The sequence below is a fragment of the Hyperolius riggenbachi genome, chromosome 3 (genome assembly GCF_040937935.1).
Source record: "Hyperolius riggenbachi isolate aHypRig1 chromosome 3, aHypRig1.pri, whole genome shotgun sequence".
Classification (NCBI taxonomy): domain Eukaryota; kingdom Metazoa; phylum Chordata; class Amphibia; order Anura; family Hyperoliidae; genus Hyperolius; species Hyperolius riggenbachi.
The window spans coordinates 344,833,118-344,851,794 of NC_090648.1; the positions used below are offsets into that span (position 1 = coordinate 344,833,118).

The 18,677-nt window shown below is 43.5% G+C and overlaps 1 protein-coding gene across 2 annotated transcripts in view; it reads right to left on the reverse strand.

Annotated features, from left to right (window-relative positions):
• The window catches only part of CDC23 (cell division cycle 23), a 53,116-nt gene that overhangs the window by 21,702 nt on the left and 12,737 nt on the right, over window positions 1-18,677 (reverse strand). For both annotated transcript variants that reach the window (XM_068272813.1, XM_068272814.1), the window contains 10 exons: window positions 14,850-14,987; window positions 13,922-13,964; window positions 13,188-13,293; window positions 12,960-13,092; window positions 11,210-11,387; window positions 11,036-11,133; window positions 10,872-10,953; window positions 10,623-10,776; window positions 4,511-4,630; window positions 4,359-4,434 (listed from right to left, as the gene is read on the reverse strand). In XM_068272813.1, the coding sequence (XP_068128914.1) occupies window positions 4,359-4,434; window positions 4,511-4,630; window positions 10,623-10,776; window positions 10,872-10,953; window positions 11,036-11,133; window positions 11,210-11,387; window positions 12,960-13,092; window positions 13,188-13,293; window positions 13,922-13,964; window positions 14,850-14,987 (1,128 nt within the window). The remainder of the gene's footprint in view (window positions 1-4,358; window positions 4,435-4,510; window positions 4,631-10,622; window positions 10,777-10,871; window positions 10,954-11,035; window positions 11,134-11,209; window positions 11,388-12,959; window positions 13,093-13,187; window positions 13,294-13,921; window positions 13,965-14,849; window positions 14,988-18,677) is intronic.

Consider the following 18,677-nt stretch of genomic DNA (forward strand, 5'->3'; position numbering starts at 1 on the left):
GAAAACTGGAAAAATTTTTTCCCACATTTTTCCTATTTTCCCATTAAAACACATTTAGAATAAAATAATTCTTGGCATAATGTCCCACCTAAAGAAAGCCTAATTGGTGGCGGAAAAAACAAGATAGTTCATTTCATTGCGATAAGTAATAATAAAGTTATAGACGAATAATTGGAAGGAGCGCTGAAAGGTGAAAATTGCTCTGGTGCTCAGGGGGGAAAACCCCTCAGTGGCGAAGTGGTTAAAGAGAATCTACAGTGGAGGAAATAATTATCTGACCCCCTCACTGATTTTGTAAGTTTGTCCAATGACAAAGAAATGAAGTCTCAGAACAGTATCATTTCAATGGTAGGTTTATTTTAACAGTGGCAGATAGCACATCAAAAGGAAAATCGAAAAAATAACCTTAAATAAAAGATAGCAACTGATTTGCATTTCATTGAGTGAAATAAGTTTTTGAACCCTCTAACAATAAAAGACTTAATACTTAGTGGAAAAACCCTTGTTTGCAAGCACTGAGGTCAAACTTTTCTTGTAATTGATGACCAAGTTTGCACACATTTTAGGAGGAATGTTGGTCCACTCCCTTTTTGCAGATCATCTCTAAATCCCTAAGGTTTTGAGGCTGTCTCTGTGCAACTCTGAGCTTGAGCTCCCTCCATAGGTTTTCTATTGGATTAAGGTCCGGAGACTGACTAGGCCACTCCATGACCTTAATGTGCTTCTTCTTGAGCCACTCCTTTGTTGCCTTTGCTGTATGTTTTGGGTCATTGTCGTGCTGGAACACCCATCCACGACCCATTTTCAGTTTCCTGGCAGAGGGAAGGAGGTTGTCGTTCAGGATTTCACGATACATGGCTCCGTCCATTTTCCCGTTAATGCGATTAAGTTGTCCTGTGCCCTTAGCAGAAAAACACCCCCAAAGCAAAATGTTTCCACCCCCATGCTTGACGGTGGGGACGGTGTTTTGGGGGTCATAGGCAGCATTTTTCTTCCTCCAAACACAGCGAGTTGAGTTAATGCCAAAGAGCTCTATTTTGGTCTCATCAGACCACCCCACCTTCTCCCAGTCATTCACAGAATCATTCAGGTGTTCATTGGCAAACTTCAGACGGGCCTGCACATGTGCCCCTCCCATGGAGGATCGACTTCTTTGCAGTGGGAGGGACGAGTACTTAATAGGTTGCATGCAAGCTGTTACAGGAAACTAACATCCTCCTCCAGTGGTAGACAGGTCATGTGTATGCTCGGTGTGTATTATATCCCACAAGTGGGGCTTGCACTCTTTTGCAGGTAGGCACTTGCCTGTTTTTAAGTAGCGCTGCTCATTTCCTTGCTATGTACTAATTTATTTCATTTTTGGTCAGCTGCTCCCACTTAACAGCCATGCTTTTGGTGTATATGCAGAGCTTCTGTTTGGGTTCAAGGTGCGTTTGTAGTTTCTGGGGGGGCTCAGCGCACCTCTGATTGGAGGCCATTTGGAGGCGGCCTGGTGTTGCGCTGATCCACCTTTTGCGGAGATATGCAGATGAAGTCTGTTAAACAAGGTGTGTATGAGGATCTGCAGATCACAGACTATGAATGTATTTTGGAGGAATGGATCTTTTGCAGGAAGAGATCTTTTGCAGATAATGATCTTTTGAATGTGTACGGGCATCTGTGTGTGCAGCATCTTGCAAAGATTTCTATCTGATGGGGAGTTCAGCTCCATAGAATAGACTGTGTAGCGTATGGCTCTCATACTACATGGAAGGGGGTAAAATTGGTCTGTGATCTTGCCTTTTCCAAAGACTTTTATCTCAAGTGTGTATGCAGCATAAACCTCAGCACTGATGCTGATTTCTAGCTAAATGCAAAACTAAAATGTCATGTTTAACCCATTCAGTGAATTTCTGCTTTAAAAAAATCTGGCATAATAGTTTCTAAGCTGTAAGCAATCTTTTAAAGCAAAGTTGTAATGCTGGGTGTTAGACCGCTTTAAGATAAAAACAATGTAATTCTGCTGCCAGCAATAGCTGGGAGCCGAATTGCATCTTACTCAATTGCGGCCTGGAGGGGGAATAGTAATTAATGCTGCCGAGACTTTTGCAGGAGCAGGGTGAGCAGTTTTCCAGCTTTACCCTGCACCTTAATTACAAGTATACGCGTATATACCGTATTTTTCGCCGTATAAGACGCTCCAGGAATATGAAAGACGTACCTAGGTTTAGTATACTAAACCTGGTGCGCCTATAGTCAGGAGTGTCTTGTAGATGTTCTCCTTCAATTAATGTCCCCCGTGTGGTCCTCATGTGCCCTCTGGTGTCCCCCATGTGTCTATAGGTGTCCCCGCTAGCTGTGTGGTCTTCTCCCCATGTAATTTCTGTAGGTGCATAGGTGTATGCATGTATCCCTGGCTCCCCCCGTGGGGCCCTTTCCCTTTACTGACTTGCCCCCCTCCCGGCATATGTGCGCTATTTTCCCAGCATGTGTGGGCTCCCCTCCCTGCCCAAGTGTGCGCTCCCCCCGTATTTCAGCATAGCAGCAGTGTTCTCCCTAGGCCCTTTTAGCCAGATGCTCCACCCGGCTAGTTTTGGTGAGCACCCGGCTGTCATTGGCTAACCTCCTCCTATGCTGTAAGCAGATTTGTTCACAGAAGCACCGACCCTGCATTCTCACATCTCGCCCCACACGGCTACTTTTTTATGCCACCCGGCTGGAAAAAAATTCTGGGGAGAACACTGAGCAGCGGCAGTCTTAATATACCAGTGGCTCCCGGGATTTCAGACCTGGTTGCCTGTCTCATCACTCCTCTAGTGATGGCTTCTGCAATACACGTCATCAGCAGAAGCGATCACTAGAGGAGCGACGGGACAGGTGACCAGGTATGCGATCCCCGGAGCTGTTGGTATGCTGAAACACGGGGGCGAGCGCACACGCAACCGGGGCAGGGAGGGGAGCCCACAAATGCTAGGAAAGTAGCGCACATATGCCGGGAGGGGAGCAGACACGGACAAAAGCAGGGAGGGAAGAGAGTCAGCGAGGGGAAGCAGGCCACACGGGGGAGCCAGGGATACATACACCTATGCGCCTACAGGAATTACACGGGTGCCGACCCCACAGCTAGCTAATGCAGGGAATCCCTGACATGGCAGCGGTTCGTATCGGCGGGTGTTCCTAAGTCGGGGATTCCCTGCATTTGCCGTATAAGACGCGGGGACTTTTTCTCATTTTGGGGGGAGAAAAAGTGCATCTTCTAAGGCGGAAAATACGGTAGCTCTTTTCCAGCACTGTAGTACAACATGAGCGCTCACAGATGGAACACTGCTCTATACATTTTGGTGGCTATTCTGGTTATCCTCCCTGTAGTGTCAGGAGGGCACCTACATAAATGTACCTATGCCAAGAGCGCGGGTGTCTGCTCTGGATTATTTTGGGTTAGTGACTTGACAGACAATGGAAGCACTGTATCAGTACAGCAGCAACAGACCCTTCAAGCTTCCTACAGCCCAAAACACACACTGAAATTAGTTCTGTAGTTTATACAGCCATAGCCCTAATATTTGTGCTCTTTTTTTTCCACTACATGAAATCCCAGTGAGCCTGTGTCTCCATAATTTATAGCATAACTGAAGTGAAAGGGCTAGGGAGCCTGTCATATCTATTTCCTTTCCTATTTAACCAGTTGCCTGGCTGCTGAGCCTCTGCCTCTAATCATTTTAGCCATAGACCTTGAACAAGAATATGCAGATCAGCCTTTTCTGACATTATCAAATCTGACAAGATTAGCTGCATGCTTGTTTCTTGTGTTATTCAGTCACCACTGCAAAGAAATACATCTGCAGGGCTGGCAAGAAACGGGCATTGTTTAAAAGGAAATAAAGTCAGCCTTCATATTCTTCTCACTTCAGTTGCCTTTTAAAGGGAACCTGAAGTTAAAGGCACATGGTGGCTGTCATAGCAGTCTGAAGTAATGTCTGAATCCCGCCAGAAACAAATAGCCAGTATTGTCTGAATCCCACCAGAAACAACCATGCAGCTAATCTGGTCAGATCTGACAATGTCAGAAAAACCTGATCTGCTGCATGCTTGTTCAGGGTCTATGGCTAAATGCGTGAGAGGCAGGGGAGCAGCAGGACAACCATGCAATTTGTATTGTGTAAAAAGGAAATAAATATGTCAGCCTCAATAGTCCTCTCACTTAGGGTATGGATTTAGTTATGCACCCTGTACCAATAATACCTTTAAGAGGTATACAATGTGATAAAGATTACATCTAGGAGTTGTCAGTACTAATCTGGAGGAAATAATGACAACATTCATCTTTATTCAGAACTACAATACATTTCTGCATTAATGAAGCTCATTTGAACACACACCTTTTTAGCTTCTACCAGTTGGTTGAGCTTCTCATAGCATTCTCCCAGGGCAACAAGCATCCGGGAGTCGTTAGGCCTGGGGAGAAAGCATTCACGTGTTGAGTCTTTACACTGGCGATACAAAGGTTCATAGAGGAAAGAGCTGCACTTACCTGAGCTGGTGTGCTCGTCTGTAGTAATAAAGGCAGTAAAATGGCATCTTTAGAATTTCATAGGTTTGTCCTAATCCATACCAGGCTCGGTAATCTCTCTTATTCACTTCTATAGCATGTCTGCAAAAAGTGAAAAAAACATTTGAGCATAAAAAAACATTATTGGAGAGAAATCCAAGTGGTTTTTAGCACGCCAAGGTACAACCTACTGAATCTGCCACCACATCGATCCCTTGATTGATCTGATTGAATTGCCTGTCCACACACTGCACACCAATTTCCAACAGATTTCAGAATTAAATCTATTGGAAATCATCCTAGCACCACGGTTGCCACCCCTCCATGTGTAAATGTTCAAGGCTCACCCATCACAAATCCTGGCCTCCTCCAGCCTCACAGCAATCACCTGTACCACATGACTACAGCACACAGTGACGTGACTGCATGCGCCGAAAAACAGATTAGGAGATTTGGGCGCAGCCGGTGCCACTATAGGTCGTAATAAGAATTAAGGCTATAGCGGCGCTCACTAAATAATTTGGGCGCTGTCAAAAGATGGAGCATAAATTGCAATCTGTAGTTCAGCCGCCAGAAATACCTGGAAGCCAAATTACATCTTTCCCCCACTAGCCATGGCGGCCTGGATGTGGAATAGTAATTACCGCCGCTGGGACTGGAATGCCCCCGCTCAAGACCTTGTGACTCAGATTTTCCAGTATGCCCAATCATTTCACTGGGATGGCCATGTTGTGGTATCAATTCTCCTCCGATCCAATAAAATAATCAGACTGAAAAAAGGTCGATCAGTCCACAGAATTGGGTAATGGCTTCAATTCATCAAAGGGTGTTCGATAACAAAATCCCAGTCCTTAAAATACCGCATTCGGTATTTTACACTTCACTGTGCTAATTCATCAATATTTTCCCATGTGTGGTAGAGGTTCGTTAAGTTACCGAAGTACTACGGCTTCAGTTCATCAAAGGCTGTTAGATAACAGCAGAGTGGTGAAGCAGCTTGGAATGTCTCTGTGTTGTTACAAGCTGATAACAATAGAAGGCATCCAGACATCCCTTTACATGTAAACGTGTGTTATATTTACTGTTACTTATACTGCCTCTGCTGCTCTGAATCTGTCCATCAGTGTTTCTTAACATTTTACTTCTTTGCCACAACGTAGATAAACTTCCTGGAGACATTACAAATGCCATGCTTGGTGATTTCACCACTTGCATCTTTGCATATTCAAACAGGGACTCAAAGGGTTACACCACCGTTCTCTCTGCTCACTGCCTGGGGGGTCTGGAAGCTTGTGTGGAGAAGCCTGTGTGACCTATCAGCGGCACTTGCAGGAGAACAGGGGCTGTTTCTATTGGCTGCCTGCTCCTGTTAATCATGAAAACATTCACACAGAAGGCTTTCGAAGCCTGTAACGACAGGGGAGAGCTGGAGATAAACACCGAATGTGCTAGCGAATGTGGTAACCTTGATGAATTAACATTTACTGACATTTGCTGACATGTGTTGAGCACAATTCGGTAATTTATCTCATTGCTCTGTCATTTCAGCTTCTCATTCGGTAACAGCTTTGATGAATTAACATTTTCTTAAGTGCTCAGTTAACTCAGCTGTTTTCAGCATTACCGAATGCGGTAATGCTTGATGAATTGAAGCCAATGTCTGTGTTTTCAGCAATGTGCCATCAACCAGTGGCAGATTCAATTTTCATCTGAGTGCTCATTGATTAGCTGATGTTAAATCACAGTCTGAAGCCACTTCCTTTTTCCCAGTCAGAGTTTCAGACTACAGTCATCACGGAGAGCCTGGTCAGTCTCCAACCCCCCTGCCGTCTAAGGGCTCGTTTCCACTATCGCGAATCCGCATGCGTCCAACGCATGCAGATTCGCACATGGTATGCAAGTGAATGGGCCTGTTTCCACTGTTGCGTTGGTGATGTGCGTTTTTTTGAGCGGTGAAAAAAACGCACAAAAGAGCCAATGAATTCACCTGAGAGTGGAATGCATGCAAATCGCATGCAATGTATTTAATAGGGAAATCGCATGCGTTTTCCCCATGCGTTTGCCGCGAATTCGCATAGGTACCGATGTAAATTCACACAGTGACATGGTTAAAATCGCATATACCCTCACCTATGCGAATTCGCGGCGAAAACCTCATGGGGAATCGCATCCGCATGCTAATTTTTTCAGCGGTGGAATCCAGGCGATTCCGCACCGCAATAGTTGAAACGAGCCCTAAATAGCAACTTTATGCCAGCAAAGCAGCAGTAGAAGACCTGTACCAGGAGTGCGTGGTTAATACTGAGCTGCTTTAAAGAGAACCAGAGGTGTGTTTAAAGAATGTTATCTGCATACAGAGGCTGGATCTGCCTATACAGCCCAGCCTCTGTTGCTATCCCAAACCCCACTAAGGTCCCCCTGCACTCTGCAATCCCTCATAAATCACAGCCGTGCTGTGAGGCTGTGTTTACATCTGTAGTGTCAGTCTCAGCTGCTCCCCCGCCTCCTGCATAGCTCCGGTCCCTGCCCCCGTCCCTTCCCTCCAATCAGCAGGGAGGAAAGGGATGCAGGCGGGGACTGGAGTTCTGCAGGAGGCGGGGAGAGCAGCAGACTGACACTATAGAGATAAGCACAGCCAGCTCTGACAAGCTGTTTGTCAGCAGCGTGGCTGTGATTTATGAGGGATTGCAGAGTGCAGGGGGACCTTAGGGGGGTTTGGGATAGCAACAGATGCTGGGCTGTATAGGCAGATCCAGCCTCTGTATGCAGATAATATTCTTCAAACCCACCTCAGGTTCTCTTTAAGCAAAATCACCACAGATAACTGGGAAATTCTATTTTCCTTATACATTTGCCTTAAAGTGAACCTTAAGCCAGGAAAAAAAAAAAAAAAAAAAAAAAAAAGTTTTACTCACCTGGGGCTTCTACCAGCCCCCTGCAGCAGTCCTGTGCCCTCGCAGCCACTCACTAATCCTCTGGTCCCCCGCTGCCAGCTAGTTTCGTTTTTGCCGACAGGCCCATCAGGACTGGCCACGTGTAGCTTTTTCCCCATTCCCGACTGTAATTATTGCTATTGCGGGCCGCAACGAGTACAAAAATACGCGTTGCCGCATATCTATGTGTTCGTAATGCGGCAACATGCATTCTTGGACGCGTTGCGGCCCGCAATAGCGCTAATTAGTTGGGAGTGCGGAAAAAGCTACGCGTGGCCAGTCCTGACGGGCCTGTCGTCAAAAACGAAACTAGCTGGCAGCGGGGGACCAGAGGATTAGTGAGTGGCTGCGAGGGAACAGGACTGCTGCAGGGGGCTGGTAGAAGCCCCAGGTGAGTAAAACTCATTCTTTTTTTCTGGCTTAACCTCCTCGGCGTTCTATTGAGATCGCCAGGGAGGCTGCGGGAGGGTTTTTTTTTAATTAAAAAAAAACTATTTCATGCAGCCAACTGAAAGTTGGCTGCATGAAAGCCCACTAGAGGGCGCTCCGGAGGCGTTCTTCCGATCGCCTCCGGCGCCCATAATAAACAAGGAAGGCCGCAATGAGCGGCCTTCCTTGTTTTGCTTAGATCGTCGCCATGGCGACGAGCGGAGTGACGTCATGGACGTCAGCCGACGTCCTGACGTCAGCCGCCTCCGATCCAGCCCTTAGCGCTGGCCGGAACTTTTTGTTCCGGCTGCGCAGGGCTCAGGCGGCTAGGGGGGCCCTCTTTCGCCGCTGCTCGCGGCGAATCGCCGCAGAGCGGCGGCGATCAGGCAGCACACGCGGCTGGCAAAGTGCCGGCTGCGTGTGCTGCACTTTATTTGATAAAAATCGGCCCAGCAGGGCCTGAGCGGCAGCCTCCGGCGGTGATGGACGAGCTGAGCTCGTCCATACCGCTCAGGAGGTTAAAGGGGAACTTCAGCCTAAACAAACATACTGTCCTCAAGTTACATTAGTTATGTTAATTAGGATAGGTAATATAATCTCTTACCCACACTGTTTTAAAAGAACAGGCAAATGTATGTGATTCATGGGGGCAGCCATCTTTTTGGTTGAAAGGAGGTGACATGGAGCAGGAGACACAGTTCCAACTGTCCTGTGTCCTGATTACCCCTCCCAGCTGCACACGCTAGGCTTCAAATGTCAAATTCAAAATGTAACAAACAAAAAAATTGCACCAAAGCAGCAGAACGAGAACAACAACATCAGAAATCCCATCATGCTTTGCACAGCATCAGGGGAAAAAAGCCCGGGCAGTTTTCTTCTGTGCAGCTAAAAATGAGGCTTGTTTAAAAGAAACAAAGTTCTGATGCTGTGAAACTGTTAAAGAAACACCAAGCATTTTCAGTGCTGCAGAGTCGATTTTTTAGTCCGGAGGTTCACTTTAAGTGTCTCTTTAAAGGAGTCATCAAAATGGGCTGCCCCATGATATACTTACCAGGGCTTCCTCCAGCTCCCTGCAGCTGACATGTCCCACGCAGCCGCCACCGGCCCATGGTCCCGGACATGCAGAGGCAGACTACCTCTACTGCGCCTGCACGAGCGCCGCTGTCAATCAAGTCCACGTTGTCTGCAGTCTAGTGCACAGGCACAGTAGTCCTGCACAGTACACTGCGGACAACGTGGACTTGATTGAGAGCGGTGCTCGTGCAGGCGCAGTAGAGGACAACCTCGAAGTTGACCTCTGCACCAGTGGGGACCCCGGGTAAGTATATCATGAAGCAGCCCATTTTGATTGATGACCTGTTTTAACTATAGATATGTACTGCACAAGACTTTTTGCAAAAGGTTTACTGTATTTTTTGTACTATAACTGACTGAGTCATTCTTCGTGTTCCGTGTCATCCTCCGCTCCCGCCACCTTCTCTCCCTCACTCTTCCCCTAGTGCCAGCCGCGTGTAACGACGCAATCAGAAAAAAAAAATCACTAGGGGAAGACAAAGGACACGGGGTCACAAAGGATGACAAGGGGACAAATTAGTACAGAGAGGACAACAAGGGGACAATAGAGGACACAGAAGTACACAAAGCGGCACAGATGAGGACACAATAGGGACAATAGGGGACACAAAGGGAACAATAGAGGACACAAAGGAGAACATAAGGAGGACAATACAGGGCACAGAAGCACACAAAGGGGAACAGAGGACACAAGGGGGAAAATAGAGGACACAAGCATAACAAAGGGGCACAGAGAAGGGCACAAATGGGCCAAAGTGGCACAATGGAGGACAGAGAAAAAGACACAAGGCATGAGGGAGACAACAGAGGGCATAATTGGGAACAAAGAAGGACACAAAAGGTGCAATAGAGGACACAGGAGGACACTAGGGAGAGAATAGAGGACACTAGGGGGACAAAGGGGCACAGAGGACCAGGTTTAGTATATTTTTTAGCCCTGGTTTTTGTGCTCTAAACCTAGGTACATCTTATGGTCAGGAGCATCTTAGTCCCAAAAAAATATGGTTATTTAACAGCCAGCTAGGGGATTTTCAAACAACTGACAGAAAAGTTCAAATAGTATGTCTTTGAAGTCTTGGCAACAGTATTTTGCATGCTCTGTTTGGAGTACAGTTGGTAAGCATTGGAACATTTTATTGATATTATTAAAAGTAAAGGTTTATATGAAACTCCTTTAAACCCCACTTCTGGTCCTTGACCTGTAATCTGTGTTTGCTATAAGGAGGAGTCCATACGTCGTAGGTCTTCTCCATCTAGGTCTACCTCCCACTTTGTTAGAAACACTGTGGAAATGCAGCATTTCATATGCCAATCAAATCAAAGAAGGCTGAAAGGTTTGCCAGTATTTCTTGGCCTGAAAGCGCTGAGATTTTCTCAACAAAAGTGGAACTTTCTTTTCAGGCGGAATGTTTAGGGCTACATGCCACTCTGCACTAAAAAAGGTAACATCTGGGCACTCTGCCTACAAAACCATTAGATAGCGTACTTAAACCTGGACATGGAGTTGGTCTTAAGCAAGAATCACGTTGCGATTTTTCTTGTCTTATGTTTGATACTAGGCATAATCATGCCTAAAGATTCTCCACTGTGACATGAAGAATAAGATTCTGTTTTCTGACCATTGAGTGCACAATGCATACTCATCATCTGCTGCATACCTGTAGGCTTGTATTGCTGCTGAAGTGTTCTTCATTTCCATATATTCATGGCCCATTAGTGTCCATGCTCCTAGATATCGCGGGTTGAGCTTTAATGCCCTCTGGAAGTACAAAGCTGCTTTCTCATGCTGGGAGCGCAAGCTATAGTAATTGCCTACAATAAATAAAAACATCCCTGAGATGTATCACACGAGCCAAGTGCCAGTGTTCTAAGCATGCTGACTGCCCGCCCGCTGTGCATCTGCTTACCTATGACACAGCACGTCTCCACTCTGTACTTGTCAATGTCACACAGGTTATGTGCTAAATAGCTCAGCTCTGGCTTCAGACCCTGGTGAAATGGCAGAATGTTACTGGAGCACACTCATAACTGCATCACAAAACACACAGAAACCCAAAGCAGCGTGCCTTACTCTGACATAGAGCAGGTTGGAAAACGTGTCCATGTTTTCTATCCTGTAAGGATCCTGTTTCCGTAACTCATTGAAAATAGACAGGGCTTTATCAATATCTGTCAGAAAAAAAAAAATTCTATAAATGAATTCAGATTTCCCCATTTTGTGCCCTGTAGCATCACATGGCCTTACCTCTAATATTGTGGTAAGCGACAGCTATCTGGGAAATGATGTAAGTGCTCTTGGAGAACCCAGCATCAATAAGGCTCTGGTATTTCTGTAAGGCCTCCTCAATCAGCTGCTGCTCGGTGTATATATGTGCCAGGAAAAACTCCTTAATCCAGCAGTCAGGCAGGGACAGGTCTTTCAGCTGTGCAAGTGAAGGAGAATAATCAGTGTGGTGATAACAGCTGCTGTGATCATGAATTACAATCATGTACAGATTATTATTATTATTTTATAAAGCGCCAACATATTCCGTGGCGCTGTACAATGTAAGAAAACAAACAAGGGATACATAATGATACAGACAATGATATACATCAAATATGAACGCTGATTACAATTTGATTTACCATGATAAAATGTATTAATGTCTAACAGAGTGCAAGCAATTAAATTAATAACATTGAATGACACAAAAGGGTGAGAGCCCTGCCCTTGCGAGCTTACAATCTAAAGGAATGGGGTGGAAACAAGAGGTGGGGAAGTATACAGTATATGTACAGGCAGTACGTAATTAGGTTATTTAGCGGGTGCATGGCCTAAGCTAGATGCCACCTTGTAACAGGAAAGCCTGCTAAGTACAGTAGTGTTAGCCAATGTGGAGGTGCAAAACCATGTCTCTTATTTGGCTGAATTACACTAAATGAGGTTTGGGAATCAAATACTTGAATTATGATCTAATTAATCCTGGTCTTAAAGGACAACTGACATGTAAGGGATATGGAGGCTGCCATATTTATTTCCTTGTAAACAATGCACATTGCCTGGCTTTCCTGCTATTACTCTGCCCCCCCCCCACCCTCCTGACTGAGAAGCGAGGGTGTTTGGGGTGCCAGCACTGCCAGTTTCAGGTACCGATCCCCACGGGCGGGTGACATTGGCTGAGCATGTGTACAAGACTTTATAAGGAATTTGCCTTATAGGTGTGTGCAGTGATCACATCTAAACTGAAAGCTAGTAGAGACAGACATCCAAGGATGCCAACTTTACAATATATGCATTTTGCCTATCGGCTTGGTATTCAGTAAAGCTAGTCAAACACCTGCAGTATGCATGCAAGGGTTGGATTTTATTTCCCTCTCACTAGAGGTTGCTTTTAAAGTGGGAGTGTCACCATAAAAATCAACTTTCAACAGCAACTGGTCTGAGTGTATTAAGTGATAAAGATGCTAATCCTGCATTCAAAACTTGCAAAACTTTTTCACTGTTATGGTTTGTAGTTATCACATACTTAAGGAGCACTGGCCCTTTTAGTAGTCAGTGCCAAACAGTTGCATGCTGGAGGTTCTTTTTATCTATAATATATTCCTCCTCTTCCCTTTATTTCCCCACCAGCTTCTTATCTGAAACACGATCCTCTGCTCACTTGTGTTTACAAGCAAGGCTGAGGTGACTCAGCGATTGGAGGACAAAAGAAAAAAGTAAAGGGGCAGAAATGACATCAGTATTTAGCCTCAGCTGTGGGCTAAATACATGGCCCCCACCAGGAACAGAATTCTCTTCATTTACTGTATAACATTCACTGAAATCGAAACGTGGACAGTACAATACATGTGTTATGTAACTAGATCAAGTATTGATCTACTTATATATGTGCTTTTTTCCCCTGGCACAGTATGGCTAATCTTACTGCTTTAAATCTCTCAATAAAACAATCATGCCAACGAAGAGTGCCAAGACAAATTTCTATTAATGCTATCAGGCAACTACATTTCACCATTTCTTTATCTGTAATTAGATTGCAAAGTTCCAGCCAGGTTCCCCAGTGCAAGGGCAGGACGTGTGTCGCTTCCACAAATACTTCCAGTGCTTCTTTAACGAGATCCAACTTCCGCAAGACGACCCCATATCTATATAAAAGGATAAAAAAAAATGATGCCTGGTGAAAGAAACCTGTCTAAAAAAACAACAAAAAATAAAAACAAACAGTCAATTTATAACTTACAGATAAAGTCCAAATCCATCCAGCTCCCGCAGCTTGTGCTTTTTACTGAGCTCCACACGCAGCTCACGCAGAGCCTCATTCTTTACTTGCCCTTTCTCTAGAGGACCTGACAAAAAATTTTACAGACATTAAATATAATTACAGTAATATTCTTCTGATGGTATTTTACACCGGTGAGACTGAAGACCATCTTTCCAGATAGAGAGGACACATGTTGGAGATGCAAAATATACAGGGGGACATTACTACATATTATATGGTCCTGCCCTATACTCACTGACTTCTGGAAAATAATTGAGACTCCTAAAAGCCATAAGTAATAGAGAAGTTCCCTTTGACCCGGGATTTTATATCCTAAACTGCAATAATTGGTCTATGAGAGGATATAAAAGATCTGTAGTCAAACATATTTGATTTTTTTACCAATTTTCAAGGTAATTAGATACATTCTTGTGTAAATGACCATCATAGGTATGCACGGAAAAAAAAATGAAAATCCACAAAAAACATGGGGGGAAAAAAACATTAACACACGAAACCTCCAAAAATTCAATGCAGAATCAGAGATGCTGAAAGAGGCTGAAGATGGAACATGACGCCGGCATAGATGAGTGTGAATGCTCAATTTTCATCTCTTTTTTCACTTCAGGTTCTATGTTAATTTTATTTTAGAAAGAAACTTATGCAACTTATACAAACTCTCTAGTTATGAATAACAAAAATAAAATGCTTACCCAAACTATCTACAGTTTCATCATCTTTCCTCTTCTCTCCAGACTGAAAAAAAAAAAAAAGTAGTAATGACAATTACCGAAGATTTAATATTTTATTGTCTCTGCTTAATGGCACTCAGAAGCTCTTCTCTGCAGGAAAAAGTTTTATGGCTAATGTTACACTATAATCCGACAAAGGTCCAAACAAGACAGAAACATGTCACAAGTAACTAAGATGTTTTTTTTTTTTTTTTTTTGCCTGAAAGCGTCAAATGGGCTTGCATGCCCATTTGACGCTTTCAGGGAAAAAAAAAAAAAAAAAAAAAAAAATCTTAGTTACTTGTGACATGTTCATCTCAAGGGGGGGAACGGGGGGGGAACCAGACGGACAGACACTGAAAGCCTGCTACACTTTTCTGCATTCTGCGTTGGTTCACACATTATGATTCTTACGGGCTCTACATGTGAAATGTGACATTTTACAAAGAAAGCAAAGCAGAAGGAAGATTTGCAACAAGTTCACACATTTTTCTTTCAATGTAAAAATTAGTATAAGAATTCTCACACAAAGTGCAAGCATGTAGTGGAAACTCAGCCATATAAAAACATAGTTAAGAACCCCTAATGCCTGGTACACAACATGCAGTTTCTTCTCAGATAGGTCGTTCCTGTCAGATAAATGGGTCAAATAGATTCCGAAGGGTCTGATCCGATTTCTGATCATTTTCAAATGGAAGGGATTGGAAAATCGATTATAAAAATCAGATTGGATGTGTCAGAAATTATCTATTTCACACATCTGACAGGAAATTGCATGGCGTGTCCCAGGCATAAGTTTCTCTCATACTTTTCAACTGACGTCTAAGAAACAAGGCTGGCTATACATATAATCCAGATAGCTGGGATCTTTTAAGACTGGCTTTATAAGAAGAGTGCAGCATGCTCTTACCAAGTACCTTGAATACATGTACAGGAAGTAGGCTTTCTGGCTCTTGCAGCCCCGGAGGAAGTAAGCAGCTCTGTCATACTCTTTTAAGTCAAAATAAGACTTAGCCAATGTATAGGCATCCAGATCCTGAGCATCCTCCTAGAAAGAATACATTTTTTTACATTATTATTTGACAACAGCAAAGAGCATTCACTATTAAATATGTGAACACTTTCTGCAAGGGAAATTGTATGAGATGCTTCATTTTGAATCGGCCCTGCATGCGGATTTCTCTTCTTGTGTTGATATCCAGGGAAATTTGGAATTGCAAATTGGATTTGCAAGTTGCAGTGTGCAAGAGGCCTGAATCAATCTAGACAATACTGTGCCCAAAAACGAATCTGTATAATGCTTGATATGGCAAATATGGGCTTAGGGCTTGTTCACATCAACGGCGTTTTCGCTATTTAACCACTTTGTCCTCCTTGACGTATAAAAACGTCGAGGACAAACGCGCTCCCGCGGCCGATCGCGCGCGTGCACTCCCGGCCGCGGATTCGGTAGCCACGGAATCAATGTATCGGGCTATGGAGCCCGATCACTGATTCCTCTCCCCCGCTGAAAAAGCGACAGCTTCTCTCGGAAGCTTCGCTTTTTCTGAAGCTATGTCCCTCTAAGCGTACATTGGACACTTAGAGTGACGTCATGTAAACAAACTCAAGATTGCCATCTTGTGGCCAAAAAGTAAAACTACAAGTAAAAGTTAAAAAACATTACAATACACAAATATTTCCCCAAATAAAACACTTTTATATCCCACCCTCCCAAAAATGCCCACATAAAATGTTTAATAATAATAATAAAAAAATAACAAAAAAAAAAAAACCACACAAATATTTACCTAAGGGTCTAAACTTTTTAAATATCTATGTAAAGATGAAATATTTCTCTCTTTTTTTTAATAAGCTTGTAAATAGTGATGAATGCAAAACGGAAAAAATGCTCTTTTATTTCCAAATAAAATATTGTTGGGATACATTGTGATAGGGACATAATTTAAACGGTGAAATAACCGTGACAAATGGGCAATTACAATACGTGGGTTTTAATTATGGAGGCATGTATTATTTTAAAACTATAATGGTCGAAAACTGACAAATAATGAATTTTTTCATTTTTTTTCTTATTCTTACTGTTAAAATGCATTTACAGTAAGGTAGCTCTTAGCAAAATGTACCCCCCAAAGAAAGCCTAATTGGTGGCGGAAAAAACAAGATATAGATCAGTTCATTGTGATAAGTAGTGATAAAGTTATAGGCTAATGAATGGGAGGTGAACATTGCTCGGATGCATAAAGTGAAAACGACTAAGAGCTTAAGTGGTTAAGCACCGGCGATTTTGAAAATCATTTTAAAAGCGCTTGTGCAATGAATCCTTATAGGACTGTTCATATCTGCGCGTTTCATCAGCTTTCCGCTGACCAAAGCGCTGCCTGCACCATTTTTTGCGAGATTTTGCTACTATGGAAGGCATAGGAAAAATGCAAAATGCTCACAATATTGCTTTTGCAGCGATTGCATTTGCGCTTTTAGGAAGAAATACATTGCACTTATTCTTTTGCAGGTCAAAGTTCACTTCCTGACTAGCGTCAGGAAGTGAAAAAAGAAAATCGCTCTCCAAAAGCGATTTACAAAAAATTGTAGCGCGCAGGTAATGGGACAACACTGAAGATGTGGCACTTTGATACAATGTAACAAAGTACAACTACAAAGTAGTCAGTGTACAGCTTGTACAAAAATGTAAATTTGCAGTCCCATCAAAATAACCAGGGCTGTGGAGTCTGTCCAAAAATCCACCGACTCCGACTCCTCGACTCTGACTCTTCTAATTTGCATATTACAATTTTGTTGATTAACAGTATGCAACGTGAAATTCGTCTCTTAACTGCCAACGCTTAGGAATTTTACAAGACAACTGAAGTGAGAAGGATATGTAGACTACTATATTTATTCCCTTTAGACTAAAACTAGTCCTTGGTAAGAGTACTTGTAAAAGGTACAGACCGGAACAAAGAACATCTATCAGGCCCTAGGCAATGTAACTGTGGGTACATGTAAGAGTGATGTGCAGGTACTCTGCAGGAGAATAAGGAGATTCTTCCTCTATTACACATTCTTCATGTACAATCTGAACCAGGTTTATGGGTGACAGACAACACCTCTCTGTTCAATGTGCACAACATTCTCAGTGGATTCCCTGCAGCTCTGTGGGGAGTGCATATGTAGAGTATAGTACTACTGTGTACCAAAGTAAACCTGAGACAGATGAAATTAAAGTTTTATACATACCTGAGGCTTCCTCCTGCCCCCTTCAGGCTAATCAGTTCCTCGCTGTCCTCCTTCGCCACCTGGATCTTCTGCTATGAGTCCAGGTACTTGAGCCAGTCTGGTGTAGTGCGCATGCACACACTCCGCCGCCGGAGCACTTTTGCGCAGGTGCAGAATGCTCCTGGCTGTGGAAGCGGCACGTAGCCAGACTGCTCTGACTGCCTGAATTACCGGGACTCATAGCAGAAGTTCCAGGTGGTGAAGGAGGACAGCGAGGGACTGATTAGCCTGAAGGGGGTTGGAAGAAGCCCCAGGTATGTATAACACTCTTCTTTTCATCCGTCTCAGGTACCCTTTAATTTGTAGTCACTAAACCAAATTTTAACAACATATCAAATTATTTGATTTCATGAGCAAAGAGAGTGCATACATTTGCATAAACCAGCATCAATGCAGAATTATTTCCATCTCATTTTCCATCTCTATTAGTGACACGGCTACACATCAGGCTTTATTCTTACAGCATAGACGTTATTTAAGAGATTCCTGTGTACACATCATATATACTGTACAGTCACAATCAGATATGTATATCTGACTTTAAAAATACGGGGACTCATTATCAGGATAGAGAAGCGATCCTAAGACAAGCAAGGCTTAAAGGGAATATCCAATTTGAAGATCATAAAATCTCGTTTTATCCTGACTTTTCGGCGGAAGTCCAAAAACAGAGAGCTAAGTTCTACGACGTGAAAAAACGCTTACAGAAATTAAATCTACAATACGCCATGCTGTATCCATACAAGCTAAAAGTCATTGCGCAGAACGAAACTCACTTCTTTTTCACACCAAAAGAAGCGACGGAATGGCTCGATGATAATGAACAGCACCTTTCACGGAAGATGCAAGCTGACAATGAGTAGTTGAACTCAGTCTATACTCCCGTCCATGGCCTGGGCTATCTATTTTTGGCTACGCCCAAAAATGTGTGCAGTCTGGAGACCCTCTCCCTTTGACTTCAGATTACTGGGCTGCTTTCCATACACACCTTAAGAAAGCTCTTCCTTATGGAGATGTGCTTATTACTTACATCTGTATGGTATTTTGCTCCTACAGGGTCACTTTAAGCTGATACTGATTATAATATATTTCTGATTCTATGCTGGGGAGCTGAGGCAAGGTTTAGCTTCAGTCCCTGCGAAACAAGTTATATACTGACTGTGAACAAACTGCAGTTTGTCTTTGGAAGGATAGTTAATTCTTATCCTAGTTTGTAAGATTAGAATGTGGTCCCATTCTTTTGTAGTGGGACGTGATACGTTTTTCTTTATTGTTTCTATGTTAAAATGCAGCAGGAATTACTTTGCTAGAAAGCAGCACGATCATGCCCTATTTCCATTTACAGTGCACTAGTCAAACCCATGGCGGACTTCTCGGTGATAAGCTGGAATGTGAGAGGTCTAGCAGACCCTATTAAGCGCCAAGCTATACTTACCTCTCTTCACAAATTAGGTCCGGCCGT